The sequence below is a fragment of the Antedon bifida genome, chromosome 3 (genome assembly GCF_963402885.1).
Source record: "Antedon bifida chromosome 3, ecAntBifi1.1, whole genome shotgun sequence".
Classification (NCBI taxonomy): Eukaryota; Metazoa; Echinodermata; class Crinoidea; order Comatulida; family Antedonidae; genus Antedon; species Antedon bifida.
In genome coordinates, this window is record NC_136228.1 from 16649856 (window position 1) to 16677077 (window position 27222).

Here is a 27222-nt window from a genome sequence, read left to right on the forward strand (position 1 = left end):
AATGAAAACAAATAAATAAAAAAAAAAGACAATAAATACAGACTTGGGTATTTTCAGACAAAAATCGCGGTCGAAATGAAAACAAATAAATAAAAAAAAAAGACAATAAATACAGACTTGGGGCAAGTCTAACCTGGAGCATATATAAAAACGTGTGGTGGGTATGGGGTGATAAACTTTATTTTTTATAGAGGGCGCAATCACAATTTTTGTCTACATTTTATCGCTGCAATATTATCGAAGAACTTTATTACTCGATCTCCGGCGGCGGGTTGGTGAAATGAATAATATTATTCCTATAATAAACAATACATTTTTAACAATAGCTAGCACGTACAATTTGATATAATGATCTCCTCGATGTTAAAATCTCCCTCTTCAAAAAACACTATCCTTACAAATAAACAAATATGTTTTTCATTCATAATTTAGTATTTATTAAAAAATATGAATAACAATAAAACATAGCAGCATAAATACTGAATTGAGTTTTAATTTACAAAATTGAATTGAAAGTGAAAAAACATCAAAATATATAACATTTCATTTAACAGACATTATAAAATGTATTCATAAAAAATATAATTACTGTACAAAAAAATTGAACACTATAAACAATTCATTTATCAAACATTAATTTAGATTTAAGCATTGTTCGTTTAATAATCGGATCAAATATGGAACAGGGCTAGAGAAGTGGCGTTTAGTAGCACAGTGAGATTCAACAAAGTTGTGTCTATGTCTAGTATGGTAAGGGGAAGGATTAGAGGGCGCAAGGATTTAATTCTGTTGAGAGCCATATATATAGTTATGACTTTATATATATGGCTCTGATTCTGTTCTTCCGTTTACCTGGTCTCATTTGCATATATTTTTGTCCCGTTTTGTTTTTGTAATTCTGCATATAAAAAAAATAAATTAACAAACTATATAATTAACTGGTTCTCTGAAGTTAAACAAAAAATTGGAAGACATTCCAACTACTTCCAGTTCCTAGGTATTTTGCCTCTTTATTTTTAATATTTAAACTCTGTCCATTTACTGTACTCTACTATAATGTTGTCGGTTGAATTCCTTCAGGAGAACATTTTTTGTTTTTAATAAAAAGGGGAATCAAGAGTGGACTTTGACCTTTGGATTATTTTTCAAACAGAAGAAACATTTTAAACAAAATTGGATCTCTTAATTGGTAGTAGAGATTTAGATTTTTAATTAGTAGAGAAAGTCTTGTTTGATCAATTTCTTTCATGGAAAAATAATATTCATAGTTTATTTCAAAATGTAAGAAAATAGGCATATTATTTAAGTTGAGATATTTTGTTCCTCAAGACATCCTAATTATAATCTACAATTCATTTATTAATCCATTATTCGTTTAATAGTGCCAAATAGTTGATTTAACCCCATTAAAGGGACAGGGACACGTTGAGAGTGCCAAATGTTGATTTAATCTTATTATAAGGGGACAGATATTTTTTTTTGGAAAGAAAACACCACAGACAATAACTTGTGTGTTTTAATTTCTAAAAATCTACGCTTTTGTACATTGAGGTATGACATGCTAACATTACATCGCAACCAAATCACTACTCAATTTGCAGATAAAAGAATTCACAGGTAGATTGTACTGGTACCAGTTTTTAACAGTTTAACATCATCTAAAATTTGTATGAATAGAATGTCCATGTTTATTGCATCATTGGGCTAAGTCTGTGACTAAGTCTTCATCATCCTCTGAGAGATCTCTACAAATGAAAAACAGTATCAATCAATTTAGTATACCAGTTATCATGATTATTGTGGAAATTGTAATATTTTTTTAAGATTATGAATAATGAATATAAAAACACCACAATATTTTCCAATGTAATAAATTCAATAGATTAGAATCATAATCATTGTTGAAATCATAATAATTTTTTGAATATGATCGCAGTATAATTCATGAAACGCCACAAAATCATTTCCAATTTCTTGTAATAAATTCAGTAGATAGCATTCTTATCATAATTACTGTTTTAAGATTATGAATAAAAATTCATGAAAAACCACAAAATCATTTAGTAATAAAATAGTAATAAAAGTAATAAATTCAGCATTGTTATTGTTTAATAATAATTGCTTGAATATGATTATAAAATTAATTCAATTCAACAATTTTCTATCTATAATCAGCTTTTAGAAACAACTACAAAAAACTACTAACTCTAATTATTTTATTCCTATAATATTAATCTACATTATTATATTCTTTGTTTTATAAATCCTACATTTTAGAGTAATATCCTCAATATCACCAACTTCTATGTCATTATATTCATATAATTTTTCTTTTTTTAAACTTTTTTTTATGTTTTTCTCCCATTCTTGTATAATATTTTTAATTTACCTTCACTTTGTTCAAATTGGTGACTTGATGATGCTGCCTCATTTCTTCTCACTATCGCCTACAAATAATCATTTAATGTAAATAATCAACTTTAATAAATTTAAAAAAAACCAGATATTATTAATTTGAATCAAATTACAATTACTGAAACTGTTTAAAAATGAAAGATTCAATAACTTTACAAATAACTTAATACAAAACAAAGAATATATGCATACCATTACCAAGTAGTATGTTACTTGCTATTGTGCTAAGACGACCTGCAAAAATCTGTATTTTGTCTAAATCATCAGATAAATATTGCTTAAACTCCAGATGGAGAACTGCATCCCATACATTGGAGGAGTAATATTTTGACAATTGATAGTAAGCAGTAACATTACGTAATGCATCTGGGTCAACTTGTTTCAGGGCCTTTAACAGTCGCTTTCTGTAAGGTGACAACTTGGTTCTATCATCAGTATAATTCAGAATGTTGTTGTCTGTCATATACTTTGATACAAGATCTTTGGCCTTTTGGATTTCAGATGTATTTGTAATCTCTAACAGCAAGTTAACATCCATTGGTGAGATGAAACCGTTGTCTTCAAGTGCATTGAGCAAGTCATTTGCATTAAAATCTTTATTTGTAATGTCACTGACATCCAACTTATCAAATAGTAGGAACCTTAACCAATGGTATCTATCACCATCAAAGCACCTACTGAGACCAGCTTTTAGGTCTCGAAAACTGTTCAAAGATTCAAAATATGCCTTTGTGTTTCCTGCAAATAAAATTACAGAAAAGTACTGAAATATGAAAAGCTTTATTTGTCAGGTATCATAATAAAATAACAATAGAAATTCTTCTTAAATATAAACAACAATAACACACACACACACATTTATTGCACAAATTATTTGTGTCTTTTGTTTGCTTTTATGTGTGTGTAATTCTTAAATTGTTTAATACAGTATATATAATGTGAGGCGTGTTTCGCAGTGTCTTGGACGTTGGACTACTGATCGTGAGACCAAGGTTCAAATCCAACTCTCGCCGCATTGCTTGTATCCGTAGGCAAAGATACTAAATATTACGTTTGCCTCTCTCCACCCAGGTGTATAAATGGGTACCCGGTTAGATCAAGACACAACTTTGCGCTGATTACTAGCTGCATTATGGAAGCATGTTTCCATACGCGTTTGATCGAAGAAAAATGACTGGGGTAATAATGTTCGGCACATTGAGAGCTTGCTTATATAAGAATGAACTATTATCATTATTATTATTATATAATATTTATTTGAAAGTATGTGAAATTTATATTAAGGTGTTTGTAAAAAAATCCCCCAATTTAAATTTTTTGGCTGCTATGGATTTTTATTTGTTTTGTATATTTTATGTTTAAAGATTGAAATTAAATAAAGATACCAGGAGATACAGTATCATTATTGTTTCCTCCAATTCTGAAAAAAAAACCAGTTTGAGACCAATTTGTAAATATTAAATTTGCTTTTATTTTCTCTCTCCACTTATTTTCCAACATATTTCAATCAATTACCTTGATCCGTTTCTCTTCCTTTTCTTGGCCCACTTTTGTCTGCAAATAAAATAAAAACTAGAATTAAATTATATAATTAGGAGTATATGCTTTATTTTTATGTACAGTGTAGCAAACGTGAAACTACGTGACACACCTCATCTTATAATTTGTTGGTATGATGACATTAACAAAATAAACTCAAAGATGACAATTTCAAAAGATAGTGAATTAATTGAGAAAGCATATCGAGTCCAAATAAACAAGATCTGGTCTTTTTAATGTAATAATCTATGACGAAAGAAAAAATTCACGTTTAAAAATGCCTTTAAAATAATTTTATGCAGTTTTTGCAATTAATGTGCGCATTTTGTCATTTTTAATCTGCTTTTATAGCATTATTTTAGATCAGAATTGACTAAAATGTGGTGAATGTACTAAGGAGGGTGAGTAGAATGTGATTTGTATAAACAATTAGTAATTTCTTAAGTATTGTCTTAAGTAATTTTTTGAAACAAATTGCCTATTTCATGCTCTAAATTGATAAAAATGTAATTTTCAGCTTTTTAAATTTTTAACGTGCAATTTCTCGCGCATGACACTGGGTATGTGTGCGTTTTTATTTGCTAATATTTTTACCCTTCACTATGTGTAGTGAATTTTATTGATATCATATGACAAGTTATGGAGATATGATTGATAATGTGATTTCACAAAATGGCGTATAAATGACGTCACGGATGAGTGATCACGCTGAAAAGCTTATTAGGATTAACTTAAATTGTTTGAAAGACCAGGGAGATGTAAAATTTTACATCTCCCTGGAAAGACATTGTGAAATTTTTGTCATCATTGACATTTAACTTTGTTACACAAAATAGTGTAGTGAAAGAAGAAGAATAACAAAGATTTCATACAAAAACAATAGATGATCATTTTATTCTAAATGATAACCTAATTATTTTTTTCCGCTCTACACGATATCACAGCTAATAGCAGCATGTTGTAACAATGTATAGATTATCAATAATGATTCTGATAGTACTACTACTGGTAAGAGGAATGAAGATATCACAGCTAATACCAATAGAAGCCTGTTGTAACAATGTATAGATTATCAATAATGATCTGATAGTACTATATACTGGTAAGAGGAATGAAGATATCACAGCTAATAGCAGCATGTTGTAACAATGTATAGATTATCAATAATGATTCTGATAGTACTACTACTGGTAAGAGGAATGAAGATATCACAGCTAATAGCAGCATGTTGTAACAATGTATAGATTATCAATAATGATTCTGATAGTACTACTACTGGTAAGGGGATTGAAGATATCACAGCTAATAGCAGCATGTTGTAACAATGTATAGATTATCAATAATGATTCTGATAGTACTACTACTGGTAAGAGAAATGAAGATATCACAGCTAATAGCAGCATGTTGTAACAATGTATAGATTATCAATAATGATTCTGATAGTACTACTACTGGTAAGAGGAATGAAGATATCACAGCTAATAGCAGCATGTTGTAACAATGTATAGATTATCTATAATGATTCTGATAGTACTACTACTGGTAAGAGGGATGAAATTATCACAACAGGAGAAACCATATATTATGGACTGTCTAGAATATTAGGTACCCTTGTGACAGATTGCACTCCCTATAATATAACACTAATAACTATCTATTATAGGTGAAACAATATATTATGGACTGTCTAGAATATTAGGTACCCCTGTGACAGATTGCACCCCCTATAATATAATAGTAATAACTATCTATTATAGGGGAAACAATATATTATGGACTGTCTAGAATATTAGGTACCCTTGTGAGAGATTGCACCCCCTATAATATAACAGTAATAACTATCTATTATAGGTGAAACAATATATTATGGACTGTCTAGAATATTAGGTACCCTTGTGACAGATTGCACCCCCTATAATATAATAGTAATAACTATCTATTATAGGGGAAACAATATATTATGGACTGTCTAGAATATTAGGTACCCTTGTGACAGATTGCACCCCCTATAATATAACAGTAATAACTATCTATTATAGGTGAAACAATATATTATGGACTGTCTAGAATATTAGGTACCCTTGTGAGAGATTTCACCCCCTATAATATAACAGTAATAACTATCTATTACAGGGGAAACAATATATTATGGACTGTCTAGAATATTAGGTATCCTTGACCCCATTTACACTTACGATTTGGGTCGGCCCTGGGTCGGCAATTGATAAGTGTAAATACTCCAAAAAGTTAGGCCGGCCCTGGGCCGGACGCAGATCTGGGCCACTTCTCCAGGTAGGTTCAGGAGCGGCTTTTACGTTTGGGCCGGCTTACGCAGTGAACCGTGAACAACGTTTGACCTTTTTATGAGGTTGTTGTTATGACTATCCGACATTCTCAGTACATACCTTCCTCCTTTTCGGGCTACAATTTGTTTTCTTCATCATTTATATAGTTAAATTTATTTTCAGACATCATCTTTCAATAAAGTATTCCTCCGCTTGTTTCGCATATACATAAAATACAGCCATATTATTATATATAAAACAGTGGGGTTCATTTTGTTTTTAATGGGACAAAAAACAACAATACAGTATCAATATAAAACGGTCGGTTCGTGCGGAGAGTTGAATTGACGATTGAGAGAGAAAAATGTAAACAAACTGTACTTCGTATCCCAGCATGCAATGGTACTTCCGATAAAATTATTTACGACCAGTAATCTGCGTCGCTAGTGTAAACGCTCTGGGGCCGGCCTAAAAGGTAAATATTTGCAACCGGCCCTGGACCCAAACGTAAGTGTAAATGGGGTCCTTGTGACAGATTGCACACCCTATAATATAACACTAATAACTATCTATTATAGGTGAAACAATATATTATGGACTGTCTAGAATATTAGGTACCCTCGTGACAGATTGCACACCCTATAATATAACAGTAATAACTATCTATTATAGGTGAAACAATATATTATGGACTGTCTAGAATATTAGGTACCCTTGTGACAGATTGCACCCCCTATAATATAACAGTAATAACTATCTATTACAGGTGAAACAATATATTATGGACTGTCTAGAATATTAGGTACCCTTGTGACAGATTGCACATCCTATAATATAACACTAATAACTATCTATTATAGTAGGCATGTTAAGGTGCATATTTTAGGCAAATCCTTCAAATTGTGATAATATTTTGAAACTTTGCACAGTTATTCATTAGGGTGTCAAAAACATGAAATGGAAGGGTTGCACAAAATTTGGTCAGGGGAAAGCCGCCATTTTGGATTTCAAAATGGCGGACCCCAAATTTTCACTTTTCAGGTATATCTCTGCTAAAAAGGCACCTAGAGTTCTGATTTTAGGTGCAAATTATATGGTAGTGGGGTCACCAAACATATTGGTATAACTAACATTTTGATTGCATGGCGGCCATGTTTGATTTCAAAATGGCGGACCCCAAATTTTCACTTTTCAGGTATATCTCTGCTAAAAAGGCACCTAGAGTTCTGATTTTAGGTGCAAATTATATGGTAGTGGGGTCACCAAACATATTGGTATAACTAACAATTTGATTGCATGGCGGCCATGTTTGATTTCAAAATGGCGGACCCCAAATTTTCACTTTTCAGGTATATCTCTGCTAAAAAGGCACCTAGAGTTCTGATTTTAGGTGCAAATTATAATGGTAGTGGGGTCACCAAACATATTGGTATAACTAACATTTTGATTGCATGGCGGCCATGTTGGATTTCAAAATGGCGGACTTCAAATTTTCACTTTTCAGGTATATCTCTGCTAAAGAGGCACCTAGAGTTCTGATTTTAGGTGCAAATGATATGGTAATGGGTAACTTCTTTGATTGCATTGCCGCCGCCGGCCATTTTGAACGTAGCTCAAACTGTACTGGCTTTACACTATTTGTTTATGTTCATAATTACATGCATTTAACACAGACACTTATTGTAGGTCACATTTTCCCTGGAAACCACACAGCTCTGTACATCGTAAATCACTCTTTCTGCATTTACAGCGTCCAAGATCACAGTCGGTGTGTCCAAAGCGAATTAAAACCTTTGTGACATCTGAGATGTGGAGCACTGTGGCGCAGTGGTTAGAGCATTGGACTTGCAATAAAGAGGTTGCTGGTTCAAGCCCGGTCGGTCACTGCAGTGTTGAGTCCTTAAGCAAGATTCTTTATCCACATTGTTCCTCCCCACCCGGATGATAGAAATGGGTACCGGTATGTAAAAAGTACTGGGAAGGTAAATCAGACTCGTTTGTGCAGGAGGAGTGGCGTACCCCCACAAACATACACACTTAGTGGAGTCTGGCTCAAACGCTAAAGAAATGGAGATGGGCACCACGGCCATTATCATTAGCTTAGGTCTCGACACTTTACCTTACAGACAATGACATCCTATCGAAAACTGAAGTCATTCATGGCATCTTTTTCCAAGTCGGGTTAAATTTAGCTTTACCTTTTCCTTGAACAGATGAAGTTGTATCACAACGGCTAAAGGAATGAAAGAACAAGTAAGCGGCTGATGCTTGTGGTCCAAGAGAAGAAACAATCTCGTGTATTGGGATGTGCTTCCCCACTCCAAACTCGATCCAAAGCTCGTGGATCCTAGGTATTCTGTGGAAAGCTGACAATGCAATAACAATAACATCACTGTCTACAGTCTTGACAAGAATGCGCGGAAAAATGTCAGCGGCATGTTTAACATGAACAAACATACATTCATCTGCCTCTGTGTTGCATGGCATCAGCAGTTGTATATTTACAGACTGGTTTGTTACAGCTCTGTCTCCTAGAGACCCTACAAACATTCCGTGATTTGTGTCAACTTCGATCAGTGACACGACTAGATTTGTTTTTCGATAGATAAATGACAGTTTAAAGTCTGGTACGCGTTCAAACCGCGTTTCTGGTGTAAGGAGGGTCGTTAAAGCCAGCGGGAGCATGCCCAACAATTGGACCACATTTTTTAGATTTGATGACAACAAATCAGAGTTGTTTTCATTTATTGTAACTGAAGTAGTAGAGAACATTGACACAAATCACGGAATGTTTGTAGGGTCTTTGGGAGACAGAGCTGTAACAAACCAGTCTGTAAATATACAACCGCTGATGCAATGTAACATAGAAGAGGCAGATGAACGTATGTTTGTTCATGTTAAACTTGCCGCTGAAATTTTCCACGCATTGTCAAGACTGTACACAGTGATGTTGTTGTCAGCTTTCCACAGAATACCTGGCATCCACAAGCTTCTGATCGAGTTTGGAGTGGGGAAGCACTTGAAGTACATCCCAATACACGAGATTGTTTCTTCTCTTGGATCACAAGCATCAGCCGCTTACTTGTTCTTTCATACCATTAGCGGTTGTGATAGAACTTCTGTTTAAGGAAAAGGTAAAGCTACATTTGACGAGACTTTGAAAAAGATGCCATGTATTACTCCAGTTTTTGAGAGGATGTCATTGTCTGTAGGGCATGTTAGTGAAACAGACACAGATTATCTAGAACAGTTTGTTGTAAGTATATCTACTGCAGAACATTTAATGATGCAATACGATATCTTTTTACAACAAGAGAAAGACTATTGAAAATATCCCCCAACATCTGCGGCATTAAGAGAACATGTGAAACGGAAGCCAGGAAGTGGTACGACTGTCTAGATGCATTCAGGGTTGGACAGGACCCAGCGAACTGGGGATAGAGGAAGGGCGGCAACAAATTTAGTCCAGCTTGGAGTTCATTGCTTGGAGAACTTTCAGATGTCACAAAGGTTTTAATTCGCTTTGGACACACCGACTGTGATCTTGGATGCTGTAAATGCAGAAAGAGTGATTTACGATGTACAGAGCTGTGTGGTTTCCAGGGAAAATGTGACCTACAATAAGTGTCTGTGTTAAATGCATGTAATTATGAACATAAACAAATAGTGTAAAGCCAGTACGGGTTGAGCTACATTCAAAATGGCCGCCATGCAATCAATGACGTTATACTAATATGTTTGTTGACCTCAATATTATATTATACTTTGTAGGCCTACCTAAAATTATAACTGTAGGTACCGCACTGAAACATTTTGAGTTCGCCATTTTGAAATTCAAAATGACCGCCATGCAATAAAAATGTCAGTTAAATACCAATATGTTTGGTTACCCATTACCATATAATTGGCACCTAAAATCAGAACTCTGTACCTTTTTAGCAGAGATACCTGAAAAGTAACAATTTGAAGTCCGCCATTTTGAAATCCAAAATGGCCGCCGTGCAATCAAAATGTTAGTTATACCAATATGTTTGGTGACCCCATTAACATATAATTTGCACCTAAAATCAGAACTCTAGGTGCCTTTTTAGCAGAGATATACCTGAAAAAAGGAAATTTGAAATCCCCCATTTTGAAATCCAACATGGCCGCCATGGAATCAAAATGTTAGTTATACCAGTATGTTTGGTGACCCCACTACCATATAATTTGCACCTAAAATCAGAACTCTAGGTGCCTCTTTAGCAGAGAAATACCTAAAAAGTGAAAATTTGAAGTCCGCCATTTTGAAATCCAAAATGGCCGCCATGCAATTAAAATGTTAGTTATACCAATATGTTGGGTGACCCCATTACCATATAATTTGCACCTAAATTCAGAACTCTAGGTGCCTATTTAGCAGAGATATACCTGAAAAGTGAACAATTTGGGTCCGCCATTTTGAAATCCAAAATGGCGGCTTTCTCCTGACCAAATTTTGTGCAACCCTTCCATTTCATATTTTTGACACCCTAATGAAAAACTGTGAAAAGTTTCAGAATGTTATCACAATTTGAAGGATTGGGTCACTTAACAGGCCTACTATTATAGGTGAAACAATATATTATGGACTGTCTAGAATATTAGGTACCCTTGTGACAGAATATTAGGTACCCTTGTGACAGATTGCACATCCTATAGTATAACAGTAATAACTATCTATTATAGGGGAAACAATATATTATGGACTGTCTAGAATATTAGGTATCCTTGTGACAGATTGCACCCCCTATAATATAACAGTAATAACTATCTATTATAGGGGGTGAATATATTATGGACTGTCTAGAATATTAGGTACCCTTGTGACAGATTACACACCCTATAATATAACAGTAATAACTATCTATTACAGGGGAAACAATATATTATGGACTGTCTAGAATATTAGGTACCCTTGTGACAGATTACACACCCTATAATATAACAGTAATAACTATCTATTACAGGGGAAACAATATATTATGGACTGTCTAGAATATTAGGTACTCTTGTGACAGATTGCACCCCCTATAATATAACAGTAATAACTATCTATTACAGGTGAAACAATATATTATGGACTGTCTAGAATATTAGGTACCCTTGTGACAGATTGCACCCCCTATATTATAACAGTAATAACTATCTATTATAGGGGAAACAATATATTATGGACTGTCTAGAATATTAGGTACCCTTGTGAGAGATTGCACACCCTATTATAACAGTAATAACTATCTATTATAGGTGAAACAATATATTATGGACTGTCTAGAATATTAGGTACCCTTGTGACAGATTGCACCCCCTATAATATAACAGTAATAACTATCTATTACAGGTGAAACAATATATTATGGACTGTCTAGAATATTAGGTACCCTTGTGACAGATTGCACCCCCTATAATATAACAGTAATAACTATCTATTATAGGGGAAACAATATATTATGGACTGTCTAGAATATTAGGTACCCTTGTGACAAATTGCACATCCTATAATATAACACTAATAACTATCTATTATAGGGGAAACAATATATTATGGACTGTCTAGAATATTAGGTACCCTTGTGACAAATTGCACCCCCTATAATATAACACTAATAACTATCTATTATAGGGGAAACAATATATTATGGACTGTCTAGAATATTAGGTATCCTTGTGACAGATTGCACCCCCTATAATATAACAGTAATAATTATCTATTATAGGGGAAACAATATATTATGGACTGTCTAGAATATTAGGTACCCTTGTCAGAGATTGCACCCCCTATAATATAACAGTAATAACTATCTATTACAGGGGAAACAATATATTATGGACTGTCTAGAATATTAGGTACCCTCGTGACAGATTGCACACCCTATATTATAACAGTAATAACTATCTATTATAGGTGAAACAATATATTACGGACTGTCTAGAATATTAGGTACCCTCGTGACAGATTGCACACCCTATATTATAACAGTAATAACTATCTATTATAGGGGAAACCATATATTACGGACTGTCTAGACTATTAGGTATTAGGTACTAGGTCTTGGCAGGTCTTGGTATTTAGGAGGACCCGTTTATACGTCCATAAGATGTGATAATTGCCATTGAAAAAATATATATCTAATCTAATGTGGTCAGCAACATATAATTTTTTTTAAATTTTAAGATTGTTAATTTTAAATTTAATTGTTATTTTATTAGCATCATAACAAAGTAGATAATGGAGTATCTCTTTTAAGATATACATACCACCAGCTCTGCAACGGAGTACCAAATTAAGGGTTGACGGATTCTGAATGTTGTAGTCAGACAGTGTTTGATGATCTTTAAGCTGGTTTCCAGCAAAGATAATTTGTTGCTGATCTGGTGGAATTCCCAGTTTATCTTGAATCTTAGCTTTCACATTCTCAATGGTGTTTGATGGTTCAACCTCAAGTGTGATTTCTTTTCCAGTGAGTGTTTTAACAAAAATCTCCATGCCACCTAGGATAGGGAACAGCAAGTGAAGAGTTGACTTATCCTGGACGTTGTAGTATGACAGTGTTCGGTAATTTTCAAGCTGCTTTCCAGCCAAGATAAGTCGATAACTATCTGGTGGAATACCCTCTTTATCCTGAATCTTAGCTTTCACATTCTCAATGGTGTCTGATGCTTCAACCTCAAGTATGATGTTCTTTCGAGTTACTGTTTGCAACAAAATCTCCATGCCACCTCTCGGCACAAAAGGCTCTGATGATAGACAAAAATAAGACTTTAAAATTTTCCTAATATTTATATCAAGGCCATATTTTGCTAAGATCAGATTTTAATATCTTGTAACATAATGAAAATTATAATTAAAATAACATCAATAAAAATCTCTTAATAATTTTTTAATCCAACACTTTCTGATAAATGAAAAACAATTGTACATTTTTATATATAAAAAGAATAGGTATACTTAGTGCTGGTGCTGTGGGGTTGGGGGGGGGGGGGGGGTGGGTTGGGGTTTGTTAAGGAATGTTCATAATTTATGTAATTGAAATACTAGCTTGCGTTTCCAAGAAATAGCAGCTGTGGGGTGAAGGATGTTGAAGACACTATTCTTTTATACACAGATATAATGTATCTCATTCTATTATCATATTGTATTAGTATTTATATATGTTGTATATTTCGATCTTGAAATAAATTTTCTAATTTATATGAAATTTTCTATAAACTTGCATGTTTAAATGTTATACTGTACAAAGTATTTAATTATCTGTTCAATCAGTGATTTTAACCTTAACCAATGAAAAGACACGACCACGATTAGCAGACAGCAACTACATACCTGTACCCAGCAAAATAGCTACCACATATTTCGGTGTACAAGTCACACCTGTGTACAAGTCGCACCCATAACGCAGACTGAAATATTAGTATTTTTTATGTAGTATAAGACGCACTTATTTCTAGGCCGAAATTAAAACATTTAACAATCAAAACAATGGTATTTTAATAATAAAACAATCATATTTGAGACAAATTTATTAGAATCAAATGATATAATTTTGTTTGATTGCCTTTACTTTATTACATCGTAATCAGTCTCGAGTGAATGTTCAATGAAAAGGGAAATCCCCACATTTTTTCAGTTACGATGCACTGTGTGGTAGGGCTAGCCTATGTCTATAAGTGACTTTAATTTTTTATATTATTTAAATATATACCTTGTTATTGTGTGTATGACCATTATATAAAATCAATCCAAATGATGTTCAGTTTTTTGGGCTGATAATGAACCAGGAATATCATGGTACGTACAGTATATGAAAACCTTTCCTATTTCCATATGCATGCATACAGCAGAGGCTAGTAGTCTGTAAGATGTAGAGAGAACAAGAATACAGGTCAACCCGTACCAATACCAACTCGTACCCACCAACTCGTACCCAAATTTTGGCTTACTTGTACTCAAAATTTTGGCTCACCCATACCCATCATTGGCTGACCCGTACCCATCATTGGCTGGCCCGTACCCATGTTTAATGCTATTTAAAGTATATTTATATTACATTTAAACCCAGTTTTATTAATTTTTAGATACCAATCATAATGGTCGATACTATAATGGCAAAAACTACTGACCTAAAAAGTAGAATATATGTACAGACACGTACGGGGGGTGGGGGCACACGCGATCATAGAGAGAAAATGCATTTTATGGTGTTCGAGATCACTAACGCAGTCTGATTCATCTGTAAAGGGTCTTGCACACCTGTTAGTTCACAGTTCCGAACTTCAGGGTGGCGAAAGTATTTTTCCCAAAGACTTTCTCTGAAAATCCGAGAGAGGGCGTCCTCTTTCGTCCCATTGTGTAGGGGGGAGCATTATGCATCTCTCTGCGCTCGCCTTTTGAATGAACATTTTAATATGCTGCGCTTTCCGAATGAATTGCCGATTCTTACAAAGGGAGGATATCGCCTTGTTGTAACTACGAATACGCCTTTTTCACGAAACGGAAGACATCTTCGATCGATGACGAACAATGCCGTGCAACGAAGCGTAACCAACAGAAATAACATAACGTTTTCAGGACACCATGTTAATTAAAAAATCGTAACTCTTCAACGGAGGATCGTATAAGAAAAAAAATTACTGTAAAACGTTCTTAAAAGATTTTCCTATATCACTGTGTGATTTTTTCACTGCTTAAAATCTATCGAAAAAAACACAACAGTGTATAAGCATAGGCTGAAAATGCTATGTTATTTCTGTTGGTTAAGCTTTGTTGCACGGCATTGTTTGTCATCGATCGAAGATGTCTTCCGTTTCGTGAAAAAGGCGTATTGGTCCGCGGCGGCGTGAGCTGAGCCAACTTCTAAAAATAGAAGAATTGTAACTTTAATTAATTCGTACAAAGGGACACCGCCCGGGTAGTGCGTAACTGTACACGCTTTGGCCCTTGTAACTTGATACAGTCTAGATATCGACGCTTGGACCACAATGAAAATAAGTTCGAATCGTTCACCTTTGTTCCCGGCCTCAAACCCCTCCCCCGCTCATTGCGCACGCGCCTAATATTCCTCCTCTACTACTACTACTAGGCCTAGTACTAGTACCAGATAGAGAGTACTACTACTCTAGACTATTTATATCGGTTATCCGTGGGTCTCTTATTTTATAGCAAAAATATCGCAGTATAGCCTAAATACAGTATTATTATTATACAGTAATAGTAGGTTAAATGATGTTGCACCTTCTTTTTTTTGGACATGATGAATAGTGTGTGTCACGACGGTGGAGGCAGCAAGCAAATCAAACTTGTTTACACGCATATTAACCGATAGTTCGCACACGCGCGCGCTGTTGGATGTATCATATCTGTACAACAACAGCACGTGTGCTTTATTTTGTCTAGACAATTCCAAATATTAAACGTGTCTGTTGAGCTATCGTATTTCGGTAATAAAACTGACTGTTATTGTCAGGCGTGTATCTCTAAATCTTCTCAACATAACATTGTATAACTTTATCAGAAGATTGACCTCTATCTGAAGATGTCAAAATAAGGTTTTCGGTCGCGTCCGAGTTGCGCAGCGTAAGTTAGGCGCAATTTTATGAATTTTAAAGATTGATCATAGATTAAAAACCAAAAGTCATTTTGTATTGAAACTTGGTGAAAATTTAAGTCATATCAAGCGCAAACTTTCTATAAATGACAGGTTGCGCAGAAAGTTACGCGTGCACGCGCGTTTAAAATTTCAAATAGTGCACCATTTTAAAACTGCATTCGACATATTAAAAATAAATTAAAAAGAAATAAATATTATACATTACATGGTTAAACCATGGACGTATGGTCTTATAACGAACACTATAGGCCTACCAAGCAGCGTGTTGCGAACATGTGCATGGGGAGGGCCATAAGAAAGCTTTACATTTCACACATGCATTGTATACGGTCAAACCTTACCCGCCGCTGAAAAAGGGGCCGTTTTGACCTGGTTTGCCATGTTTATGATATTTCGTGTACTAATCGAGTCGAATGCAGTTTTAATGATGCACTCTTGGCGTTCCATATCTGTTCGTTTGTTCGTGTCGACACATTCAGTATTAAATGGCGATATTTCTGTATTTTTTCAATCAATTGCTTGCTTGCGATAAGGTATGGTTTAAAGATCTTTGGCTATGTTAGGCTTCGGGATGTTATACAACACTTAGGCCTAGGCTAGGCTAGGCTAGGGGTCGTCGGTTTCGTGTTATGGGTCGTCCAATTCTAGGTCGTCCAATTCGAGGTCGCCCGGGTCGTTGGGGTCGTCCAATTCGAGGTCGTCGCTTTCTACACACCCGTAGCAGCTCGATCAAGTCGTAATAAATTAAGGCCATCAATAGTATGTTTATAGAAGATCAAATTTCTGTAGAAGATCTTTTTGGAATAGACTGAACAAGATAATATGTTCAATATAACATAAACCCAGTCAGAGGAATACCATTAAAATGACAGTTTTCATGAGGGTCATAATAACCTAACTCGTTTTTTCTTTTCCCGAGTTGCACCAACCTTTGAGGACTTTACACAAGTTTCAGATTGTTTGGAGCAATTTCTAAATCCATGAGTTACTTTTACTATGTCTAACATCTACCAACTGCAAGTGGCGTGATCAATACTTTGAATAAACTGAAGGCACGGCTATGGGATCTCCAGGAGCACGAACATCTAGCACTCTACTCCGCCAACAAGCACCAAAACTTTGGCTTTGACACTTTTATCATCTGGCAGCACAACAAGGTGGACTTAGATAGTTTTCTAATACACCTCAACTCTCAACATTGCATTCACCATGGAAGAGGAAAACGACCACAGTTTACCATTTCTTGACGTATTTGTCACAAAGGAACCGGAGGGCACTCTGTCCCACAAAGTATATCGCAAACCCACCCACAGACAGATATTTACATAAGCGATCTTTCCACCATCCGTCAACAAAGAAATCAGTTTGTAAAACTCTTATCAAAAGAGCGCACATCATCAGCGACAAGAAGTGTCTCCGACAAGAAATACATCATGTCAACAAAGCATTGGAACTCAATGGTTACAACAGGAAGGACTTCAAGTTATCGTCAACCAACAACAGCGATCCTGCAGAGTTCAGAAAGTCTGTATGTTTACCATATTTGGGACAGCTTTCTCATCGTATCCAGCGAGTACTACAAAACGCCGACATAAAGTATTTCATAGTGCAGTCAACAAGTTGTCACAGTGTCTTCAAACACACAATGACAAACCATCTAAACACAGCCAACCTGGTGTATACTGTATCCCATGTGAATGTGAAAAGGTATACATTGGGAAAACTGAACACGACCTTCAAACCAGGCTCAAGAACATCAAGACCATGCCAGAAGAGGGGAGCAAGACAAATCATCAATAAATATGCATTCTCACAAACAACAACAACGAGTTAATTGGAAAGATGCTGAAGTAATTGCTACCGTTCCTTCTTGGCATTCCAGACCAAACCAGGGAAGCTATTGAAATCTACAAACACAACACTGTTCATCAAGATATTGGATTTGTTATCAGTGACATCTGGCTATCTTTATTCAACAAGAATCTTCATCGAGAGTAAACCATGCCATAGTTTCTGGCCATTTTACATTTCACAACCCTGTCTGGACACATGGTCTATGTTTGGCCAGTCTACACCAAACTTTGAGACAATGCTATTGTTTTTAGCTTGTCTCACCCTGCTTTTCACACCTATCAGAAACAATGCTCTTCTATAGCCAAGTTTTCATTCTCTATTGTTCATGAGAAACAATGCTTTGCTATAGCTAGTTTCAATCCCTCCCACTGTGTGAACTGTGTGAATTGTTTCTGGCTTTCACACCAGGCCCACCCTTTTCCACTTATATTCCAAGTTTCCTGGACTTTCTGCATTCTCACTCCTAAGGACGATCAAAGCATATTGATCGAAACGTCGAGAAACTCAACAGTTCTTTTCAGAAGTAATATACGTGGTGTACCGCAAACTTTATATCAACATTTGATTTCGCCATTCAAACCTTCAAACAATACATATCCCAGGTTCATAACAGCGCACAGTTATACAGTCTTGCCAGCTTACTGAACAACTCGGCTATCAGGGTTTCACTCGATTTCAAACAAAACAAATTTTCTTTCCAGCTGATATTGAAAGCAGATCTCAGCATCCTGGTGTAGCAACCATCACATGATTTCCTCATTTGTTTGGTAATTGTCCAGGTTTCTGCTCCATAAAGGAGTACACTTTCAACTGTCACGGCTTGGAACAAGCATTGTTTGATCTTCCATGGGAGATTTGACTTCCATATTTTAGAAAGGGCATTGGAGGATTTCCAGGCAAGTGCCTTGCGTACACTGATATCATGACCCGAGATATTTAAAGCGGTCACAGATTCAACTTTAAGAGCAGCTTCCTTGACTTTCATTAAGAGTTTCTGTGCTTGGTCTATAGTGTTTGAGGTAAGTCTAAGGGTTTGCCGAGGTTTGATAGTAAAACCCAGTTTTTCCTCCCTACCACAGGTGGCTGTCCTGAGGCAGTAGTAGTTTATTATAAATAAATACAGAGCAAGAGTATTTCCCTGTAGTACAGCAGTAAGCTTGGTCTCTCCATCAGGGGTAATGACTTTGACTTGTGTGTTACAGTAGGTATCTTCAATGGCATCAATGATGATTTTTGGGATTCCATAGGCTGCGAGTATTTTCAGCATCTTTCCTCTGTATGGTATCGAATGATTATTAAGTAATTTCTTCAATGATTCGTCGAAGGGCTAGAATATGTGATACAGTTGATCTGCCCTCCCTGAATCCATTTTGATTTGTCTTCAGTAGATTGTCAATGTGTGGTCTAAAGCCTGTTCAAGATCATCATGTTGTATGTCTTTGCAACAAGAGAATTTAGACAGATGCCTCTATAGTTGCCAGCCTGACTTGGGTCTCCTGGTGTTGGTACAGGGATCAGATTTAGCACAGACCACTGGTCAGGTTTCTGTCTCCCTATTAATGCCCTATTGCAAAACTCAAGGATCATGGCATCAATGTCACATTTGGTAAGAAGTTCAGGAGGGATGCAGTCATCTCCAAAGCTTTTTCCATTCTTTATGGACTTTTTGGCTTTCTGGTACTCCTCATTATCAAACTCATCACACCTTATTGGGAGCTCTTCAAAGATTGGTGATATTTCTTCATTTTCCTTTGTCACCATTGGTGGATTTCCTAACAGTTGCTTGAAGTGAGTGTACCCAGTTCTCAATTCTTTCTTCCTTGCTCTTTCCTTTCAGTTGTCCTCTTTACCTTTTTCTCCCACCGACTTCATTTATTAGTAATAAATATAATATAAGTTTATTCAAACAGGTTATAAACATAAGTGTAACTTATATCAACATTTATGAGCACATATACCTAGGTCTACTATAGTAGATATGAAAAAATACATATTACTATTAAAGTTAAAAGTAATGTACAGTATAATAATTCTAGATTTGATAGTAAAATACATACAGCATTTTCGGTCACCATTTGAAGCATCGATTTTTTACTTCATAGAACATGAATCCAGTCAGAGGATACCATTAAAATAATTAAAGAGTGAAGCATGCAACAACCGTGAATCAATCACATGATAACCGGGATAAGCGATTATCATTATTATTTTTGGGGGATCCAAGTTTTAACTAAATACATGCTTTGATTACACAGTGGTCGAGACATGTTTTTAATAGTTATCAAATTTTTAAACACCCTCATAATTAATGGATTCTACTATTGCTGATCTGCAAAGAACAGATCACACATTGCATGAGGTTGTTTTTTGGTTTTACTGTACATACAGTACAGTACAGTACTACGATCCAATTACGAACTTGTAAAGTGATTTAAAAAGCATGGATTTGCCAAGCCAGTATACGTTTAATAAAAATTTACCCAAGATTGTCGTAAGCTCTTTTGTTTTCAATTCAAACTTACTACTTATTTAGCTATAATCCACCCGTTCCAGCACGCATGCTAGGCCTCTCTAGCCTAGCTAGTAGTAGGCCTATGAGAAATTGGACTATTGATATAGCTATAGTGCTATGAAAAGATAAACATAAGAAGTGTTTTCGAAGAAGTGTTTGCATCATTTGTGTACAATGTTTATTTTTAACACATTTTTGGTCTGGAAAAAAAAAAACTTTTCCTACCGACCTACCCATTTTTTAGATTTACCCAAAACGTGGCCAACACAATAATTTGTTTTTTGGCCTTATATTGACGTTACTCTATTTTAAAACGATGTGTGCAATTAATTATTGTACGGTAATTTCTGCTTTTAAAAGGCGCATGTATATTTCCTTAATTTTTTTCAGGACAGATTTTTATTTCCTTCTGAAACTATATATATAGACTTGAAAATAATTAGAAAAAAAAATTTGAGGCTATGTACAGTGCATACTTCATAGCCACACATAAATACTTTTTAGGGTTATACACTTTTCAACATTCATGGCCCTGCTCATTTGCGGTTTACGTGTCTATACCTGGGCTTTTATGTTACATACAGGGACCGAAACACGTAGCAATTTAGCAGGCGGCTAGTATTGAGAATCGGAATTAGAAGTTTACCAGTTGAGTTTAAACCATGTTTTAGCTTACACGATCGATATGATTAATCATTGACATACCGTATTTTAATACAAAATTTTGAGTCAGCTTTACAATACATTACTACTGTACAGTATGGTACTAATTAACTTATACTGTATAAAATAATAAATACAATCAACTTTAGTGGTACATTAATATAAAACTTTATCATAACTTTAATAAAGGGTTATCCTGATTTTCTCCACTTTGTTCATTTCCGTATTGGTTTTTATGAGAATTTTGAATAAAGTCATTCATTTTAAATTTTTAGACAAAGAAATAGGCCAAGTCACTAAACAATACTTTAAAAAAAAATTCTCACTTATTAAGACTCTTGGAGGTCTACGCAATCGTTTGTAAAAGAGATCTGTGATCCTATCTCTATTTTGTTAAAATAAAAATACTTTTGTTGTTTGCCTTTGTATTAATTGAAAATACTATAGCATCATAATACACAATTGTAATTACACAAGTTAAAAATAATGATAAAACATACGTTATAAAGTAGTTCATAAGATCAATACGCCTATAAAATATATTTTTTTAAACAAAATACACATGTATGAAGTCAAAACGGTTGTTAAATGTTAGGTTGTACTTGCGCACATTGATAATGAATACGGTAGGATACGATAAAAATCAGAGAAGTTTACCACAGTGGCTTTACGCTACTACTGTAGGCCTACAGTATACCCATTTTGCTTGTACTTGCGCACAGTGATAATGACTCTAGATATGATTAAACACACAAAAGAATAATCATAGTCTGAAGAGTAAGCGTGTTATATTATTTAATTACTGATACATGTTAATGCCTTCTGTTGGGCTAACCAACAAAAAATAATTCATATCCACTGTATAAAAGTAAGCCTACAGCCTAGGTCGACGCCTAGCTGATCCGGTTTCATTTACACACCAGCTTAAACACATGTTTTACAAACTAAAAAGTCACAACTCCGGATAATTATAATTTCGATTCCATACAGCAAGCTACCTTTTTGCACGAAGTCTACTGTACACAGTAGCTACAGATCGATCATTAACATCGCGTTACATGAGGACGAATGACCAATGACACAAGAAAACTAGTCGATACACCAATGATACACCGACGTCATCTGGATAATGTGTTCAAAAAAATACAAATCGACCAGTTTAGCCCCCTTATCTTCCGAACTCCGATAACAAACTCACGAACAAGCTATAATTCGCCAGGTAAGGGGCACAAGATCCCCAACTCGCAAGTCAATCTGACGCCCTGTTTAAAAGTTTTAGGCATTCTAAGGTTTGGCTTCAGAGAAACGCCCACTTCTACAGAATTTTTCTGACAGAGATTTAAACCCAGTCAGCATAGGCAGACTATTATGAATACTGTACTCCTAAAATAGGCGGTAAGAGTTTTCATAATCAAAAAATATTTCTTACAAAAAATGCTGCTCGATTTTTTGACGTAACAGTTTTAATCATTGTTCTTTCTTCAGATATAATGATTTATTATATCAATTTTTTTTTTAACCATCAGTAATAAACATTTTGTGTAAATATAGTCTGGCCTACTGTACAGAACAAAATGTGAGAAAATTCTTCCGCAGTGTGTTGATTTGTGTCAACCAATCAAAGGGCGAGAATCCAAAATAGTTCAACCATGAACCATTTAAATAGACTAGAAATCGTGTTGTGTAGCTCAGTCTACACTATCAAACTTTATGTGGGGTTGTTTTTTACCCATTTAGTCGGCCGTTTTGGTTTTAACAAAGTAACATTTTTTTGCATTTCTCTGGAACCAGAGATCGTAGAAAAAATTTTGGTACCAAAGTACTCACAATATGTATGTTGACGAGCTATTTGATTACTATAATTGGTCAGTTTAATACCACGGCCATTACAGATGCATAGTGCGTTTAAAAAAAATTACCTTGACACTATGTAAACCTGGTTACAACTTGTTAGAAGAAAAGTTGTTACTTCTTTTTGCAGATGTAAAAAAAGGTATAATTAATGCTTTTATTCAGGAACCTGGAAACTAACCAGTTTCTTCTTAAAAAGAACATACGACATTTGTTTTTAATTTAAACTAAAAATAATTTCTTACCTATTTTATTCATCTTTCTCATTGCAAATTTAACATCCTGTTCCTCAATTTTAACTTTAAGCAATTCATGTTGAAATTCTTGCTGGAATTCCTCTGCAACTATTTTCACTAAATCTTTTTGTAGCGTTTTATTGCAATATGTTTTCCAGAGGTTTTCTAATGCTTCAGAGTCATACACAGTTAGATATAACACTAAAGATCCTGCTCCTATTTGCTCAATACGAATAGTCTTAAAATACGTAGTAAGTCGTTTCATAATATTGTAACAATGTGTGGGAGCTTTCTTTTGTCTTGCTAGGTTGTTGAAGAAAACTTCCAGAGCATGTGGTTTGTCCTCGTCTTCATATGACAAAAAACTTTGGTTTGTAACCAATAATAATTCCGCACCTTTAAGAGATAATTTTAAATATTTACATTTTTTTTCATTTATTTTTCATGCATGTTTTGATGAAGACTACCATGTTTATTAAAAAGGCATGCGAAACATTGACACTAATGCTAATTTATTCATTATCAAATTCTGTTGACATATAGTGCCCTAAAATGTACTTTTGTTTGTTCTAAAACCCTAATTTAGAAGGCCTAGGCCTACCTCCTAAATTAGCTTTACTAGGCGTAGGCCCCGGCGGAGCCGATCCACCACTCATGCGAGGCTCCATTTCAAACTGCCCGATTCGTGACAAATAAATTATTTTCTCAATAGAGTTCTGCGGTGTGACGTCACAACGATAGATGGCGCTGCGTGGTTGCTAGCGCAACCAAAAATGCGTTAAACGCTATATGTTGATAAACACTATAGATCTGTGTTTCTATGAAATTATGTATCTTAGCTTAGATTTTTTAAAACTTAAACAGTCGCTGAAGAATAAATAGATTATTAAAAACAACTATTTAGTGACCTTTTGAAATTTTAGTTTGTTTTTATTGAAAGTTACTAAGTTTTAAAATGACTACTTTAATAAGCCTATTCCAAACCATTGGTGACCTTGGAGTCACTGAGGCAGTTGAAAGCAATTTTTGGTTGGCTAACAACCATGCAGCGCCACCTACCGTCCATGCAGCGCCACCTACCATCGTGACGTCAGCACCGCAGAACTCTATATTACTAATTTAATTCTGCTATACTAAAGAAACTAACAAATTTTAGAAGTATAAATTATGAACGATACACAAAATACACACAAAGGGAAATATATTGATAGAAATCATTGCACTAGGCTCTGTATCCCAGACAACGTTGCCAGGCTAATGTCTGTATTGCCAGAAAAAAGAAAAAAACCTGTTGATTTGGAGATTTTAAATCATAATTTACTCGATGAATAACCGTTTATACGGTAATAATTTTATCTTTAACAAATTCTAAATACGTTTCTGCAAAAGCACAAGCATTTTATAAAAAAATACTCCATAGATTTCAAAAGTTATAGCCAAAAAACTGCAAATTGTCCATTGGAGGGATAGGAATATATTCACAAAGTGGATTTTCAAATGGGCTTACCCCAAAAGGGCGAATTTATATTTTGTAACAATATACCCTCTAGTAACACATAATAGCCCCCAAAACATCATTTTAAAATGAAAAAAAATCGAAAATCCATTTTAGGTCCATTAGTTAAGGATGGTGTGTAGCCATGGTCAGAAAATGATGAAAACTATTTATCTTAAAAAATATTATTACTTTGACATTTCTACAAAATGATCTGTGATGGGAATTAAAAGGTGCCTTAAAAAGTTTAATGTTAATGTTAATTAATTTGTTTGCAACTTAATTGATTCAAATGTTCATTAATTAAATAATTGATAATACTGTAATTCTGCAATAAGCAGTCACCTTTTTTGTGTTTTTTGTCATAAATTATTGTCGTCCATTTATCTAAAAACTGTTGTTGACTTCCAGTAAAAAAAACTGTTGCTAAACCTTCAAGAAGTGCTCCATTGGACTGTAAATCTTTTAATTTTGACAAGGCAGACTGACCATCTGTATCTAGGGAAAACACTAGTGATGTATTTGGAATCACTGCAGTTTTCATGTCCCTTAAACAGAGAGATGGGTATACGCTTTTAAAATGTTCACTAATCTTTTTGAACATTTCTTCACAATATTCTTCAACTTCCCGAACCCAGCGTAATGGTACACCATCTGGATTAAATTCGACATATACTTCAATTTCCACACCTGTAAAAAAGAAAATATTAGAACTTTGTTGTAAATCATTTTTAAATCCATTGTAAAGTAATAATACAGTAGGTTCTGTAAACTTTGAAACTCAAACTAAGTTTTGACAGTTTTCAGAAGGGGCGTCTTAAAGAAACAAATGACAGCCAACATAAGGCACAACCTAATATTTTCTGAAGAACAGCAAACATATTTAACTTCAGACTGTAAAAAATAATCAAATAAAACTTCTATTGGAATAACCTATCACTAATTTGTACAATATATAGATGTAAATAAAGTAAGTAAAGTAGTGGATAGACAGTCATGGGTCATACGTATGTATCTTTTCAACAAACAACGGTATTACTGTAAAACTACCATTGTAAATGTTAAATCTTCTTAAAATGGACATGAAATGGACTTTCGATTTTCAAGAAATTCACACATGTTATTTAAATGTATCAAATTAACACAAGTCCATACAAATAAAAACAAAATGTATAGTATTTTGAGAAAAAACGAAATTTTAAGATACCTTTGTAAATTAGCGAAAATTACTCACGCCATTGCAATGTTCTATTTCAACGGCCGTCGGGAGCATCTATATTCACGACGTCACATATACACACGACCACACGATATCAAGAGCGTGTATGCCGCCCGATAGTCCGTGAATGATCGACGGCCTGGAAAGATACGCGAAGCGTTGACAATAATACTAATTTATAAAATATATAATGTTGTTGAAATATAGTGCCCTAAAATGTACTTTGTTCTAAAACCCGAATTTAGAAGGCCTAGGCCTACCTCCCAAACCTTTACTAGGCCTAGGCCCCAGCGCGCGGAGTCGATCCACCACCCACCCATGCGAGGCTCCGTTTTATGTGAATCCAAAGCGATATCAACAACTTGCTACTCATTGTCAAGCCAAAGTAAAATATGAATCAAATTTGTTTTCGAACTGTCTGATTCGTGACAAATAAATTATCATCTCATATTACTAATTTAATTCTGCTAAACTAAAAACTAAAGAAACTAACACATTTTAGCAGTATAAATTACGAACGATATACAAAATACACGAACGGGAAAAATATGGATACGCATCATTGCACACGGCGCTGTATCCCGGACAACGTTGCCAGGCTAACGTCGGTATTGCCAGAAAAAAACCGTTGATTTGGAGATTTTAAATCGTCATTTACTCGGTGAATAACCGTTATACGGTAATAATTTTATCTAAAAAAATTCTAAATATGTTTCTGCAAAAGCACAAGCATTTTTTAGAAAATACTCCATATATTTCAAGAGTTATAGCCAAAAAACTGCAAATTGTCCATTGGAGGGATAGGAATATATTCGCAAAGTGACGTCACCCGCGAATTTTTTTGATTTTCAAATGGGGCTTTCCCCAAAAGGGCGAATTTATATTTTGTAACAATATACATTCTAGCAACACCTAATAGCCTCCAAAACATCATTCTAAAATGAAAAAAATCGAAAATCCATTTCAGGTCCATTTTAATGAAAAGGAACAGCTAAGATTACCAAGTAGTATGACTTTTGCACGTTCTGTAAGAAGACCTGCAAACTCTTCTATTTTGGATCGTTTATCTTCTAACAGTAATTCTCTTTCCAGATGACAAACAACATCCCAAATATTTTTAAACTCAAAGGCTCTCAGGTTGTAGTAAGAAATAATGCTATTAAATGTAACTTTTCCAACTTCAATTAAGGCCTTCAACAGTCGTTTTCGAAGTGGTGAAAATGTTTTTGTATCAGTATATACAATACCTCTTTCTTCCATATACTGACTTACAAGATCTATGGCCTCCTGTATATCAGAGAGTTTGGCAACCTCCAACAGAAGACAAACGTTATCAGCTTTAATATAACCTTTTTCTTTAAGCACATTAAACAAATCATTTGCAATAAAATCTGCTGTAATGTATCCTTCAGGTATTTGATCCAGTAGGCAGAATTTCAACCAATTATATTTTTCGCCTATATAATGTCTCCCGAGGAAAGATTTCAACTTTTCAAACTCTATGTTTCTTTCAGAGTGTGCCAT

The 27222-nt window shown here is 34.6% G+C and overlaps 1 protein-coding gene across 1 annotated transcript; it reads right to left on the reverse strand.

The window, feature by feature from the left end:
* Positions 1–576: 576 nt before the first annotated feature.
* Positions 577–27222, reverse strand: LOC144838179 (uncharacterized). Its single transcript, XM_078693538.1, has 8 exons — positions 26700–27222; positions 24825–25169; positions 22994–23380; positions 12519–12998; positions 3931–3969; positions 2608–3153; positions 2390–2447; positions 577–1745 (listed from the first exon to the last, which is right to left on the reverse strand). Exons 1-7 carry the CDS (start codon positions 27220–27222, stop codon positions 2428–2430), a joined length of 2340 nt encoding a protein of 779 aa, XP_078549664.1. The 3' UTR covers positions 577–1745; positions 2390–2427.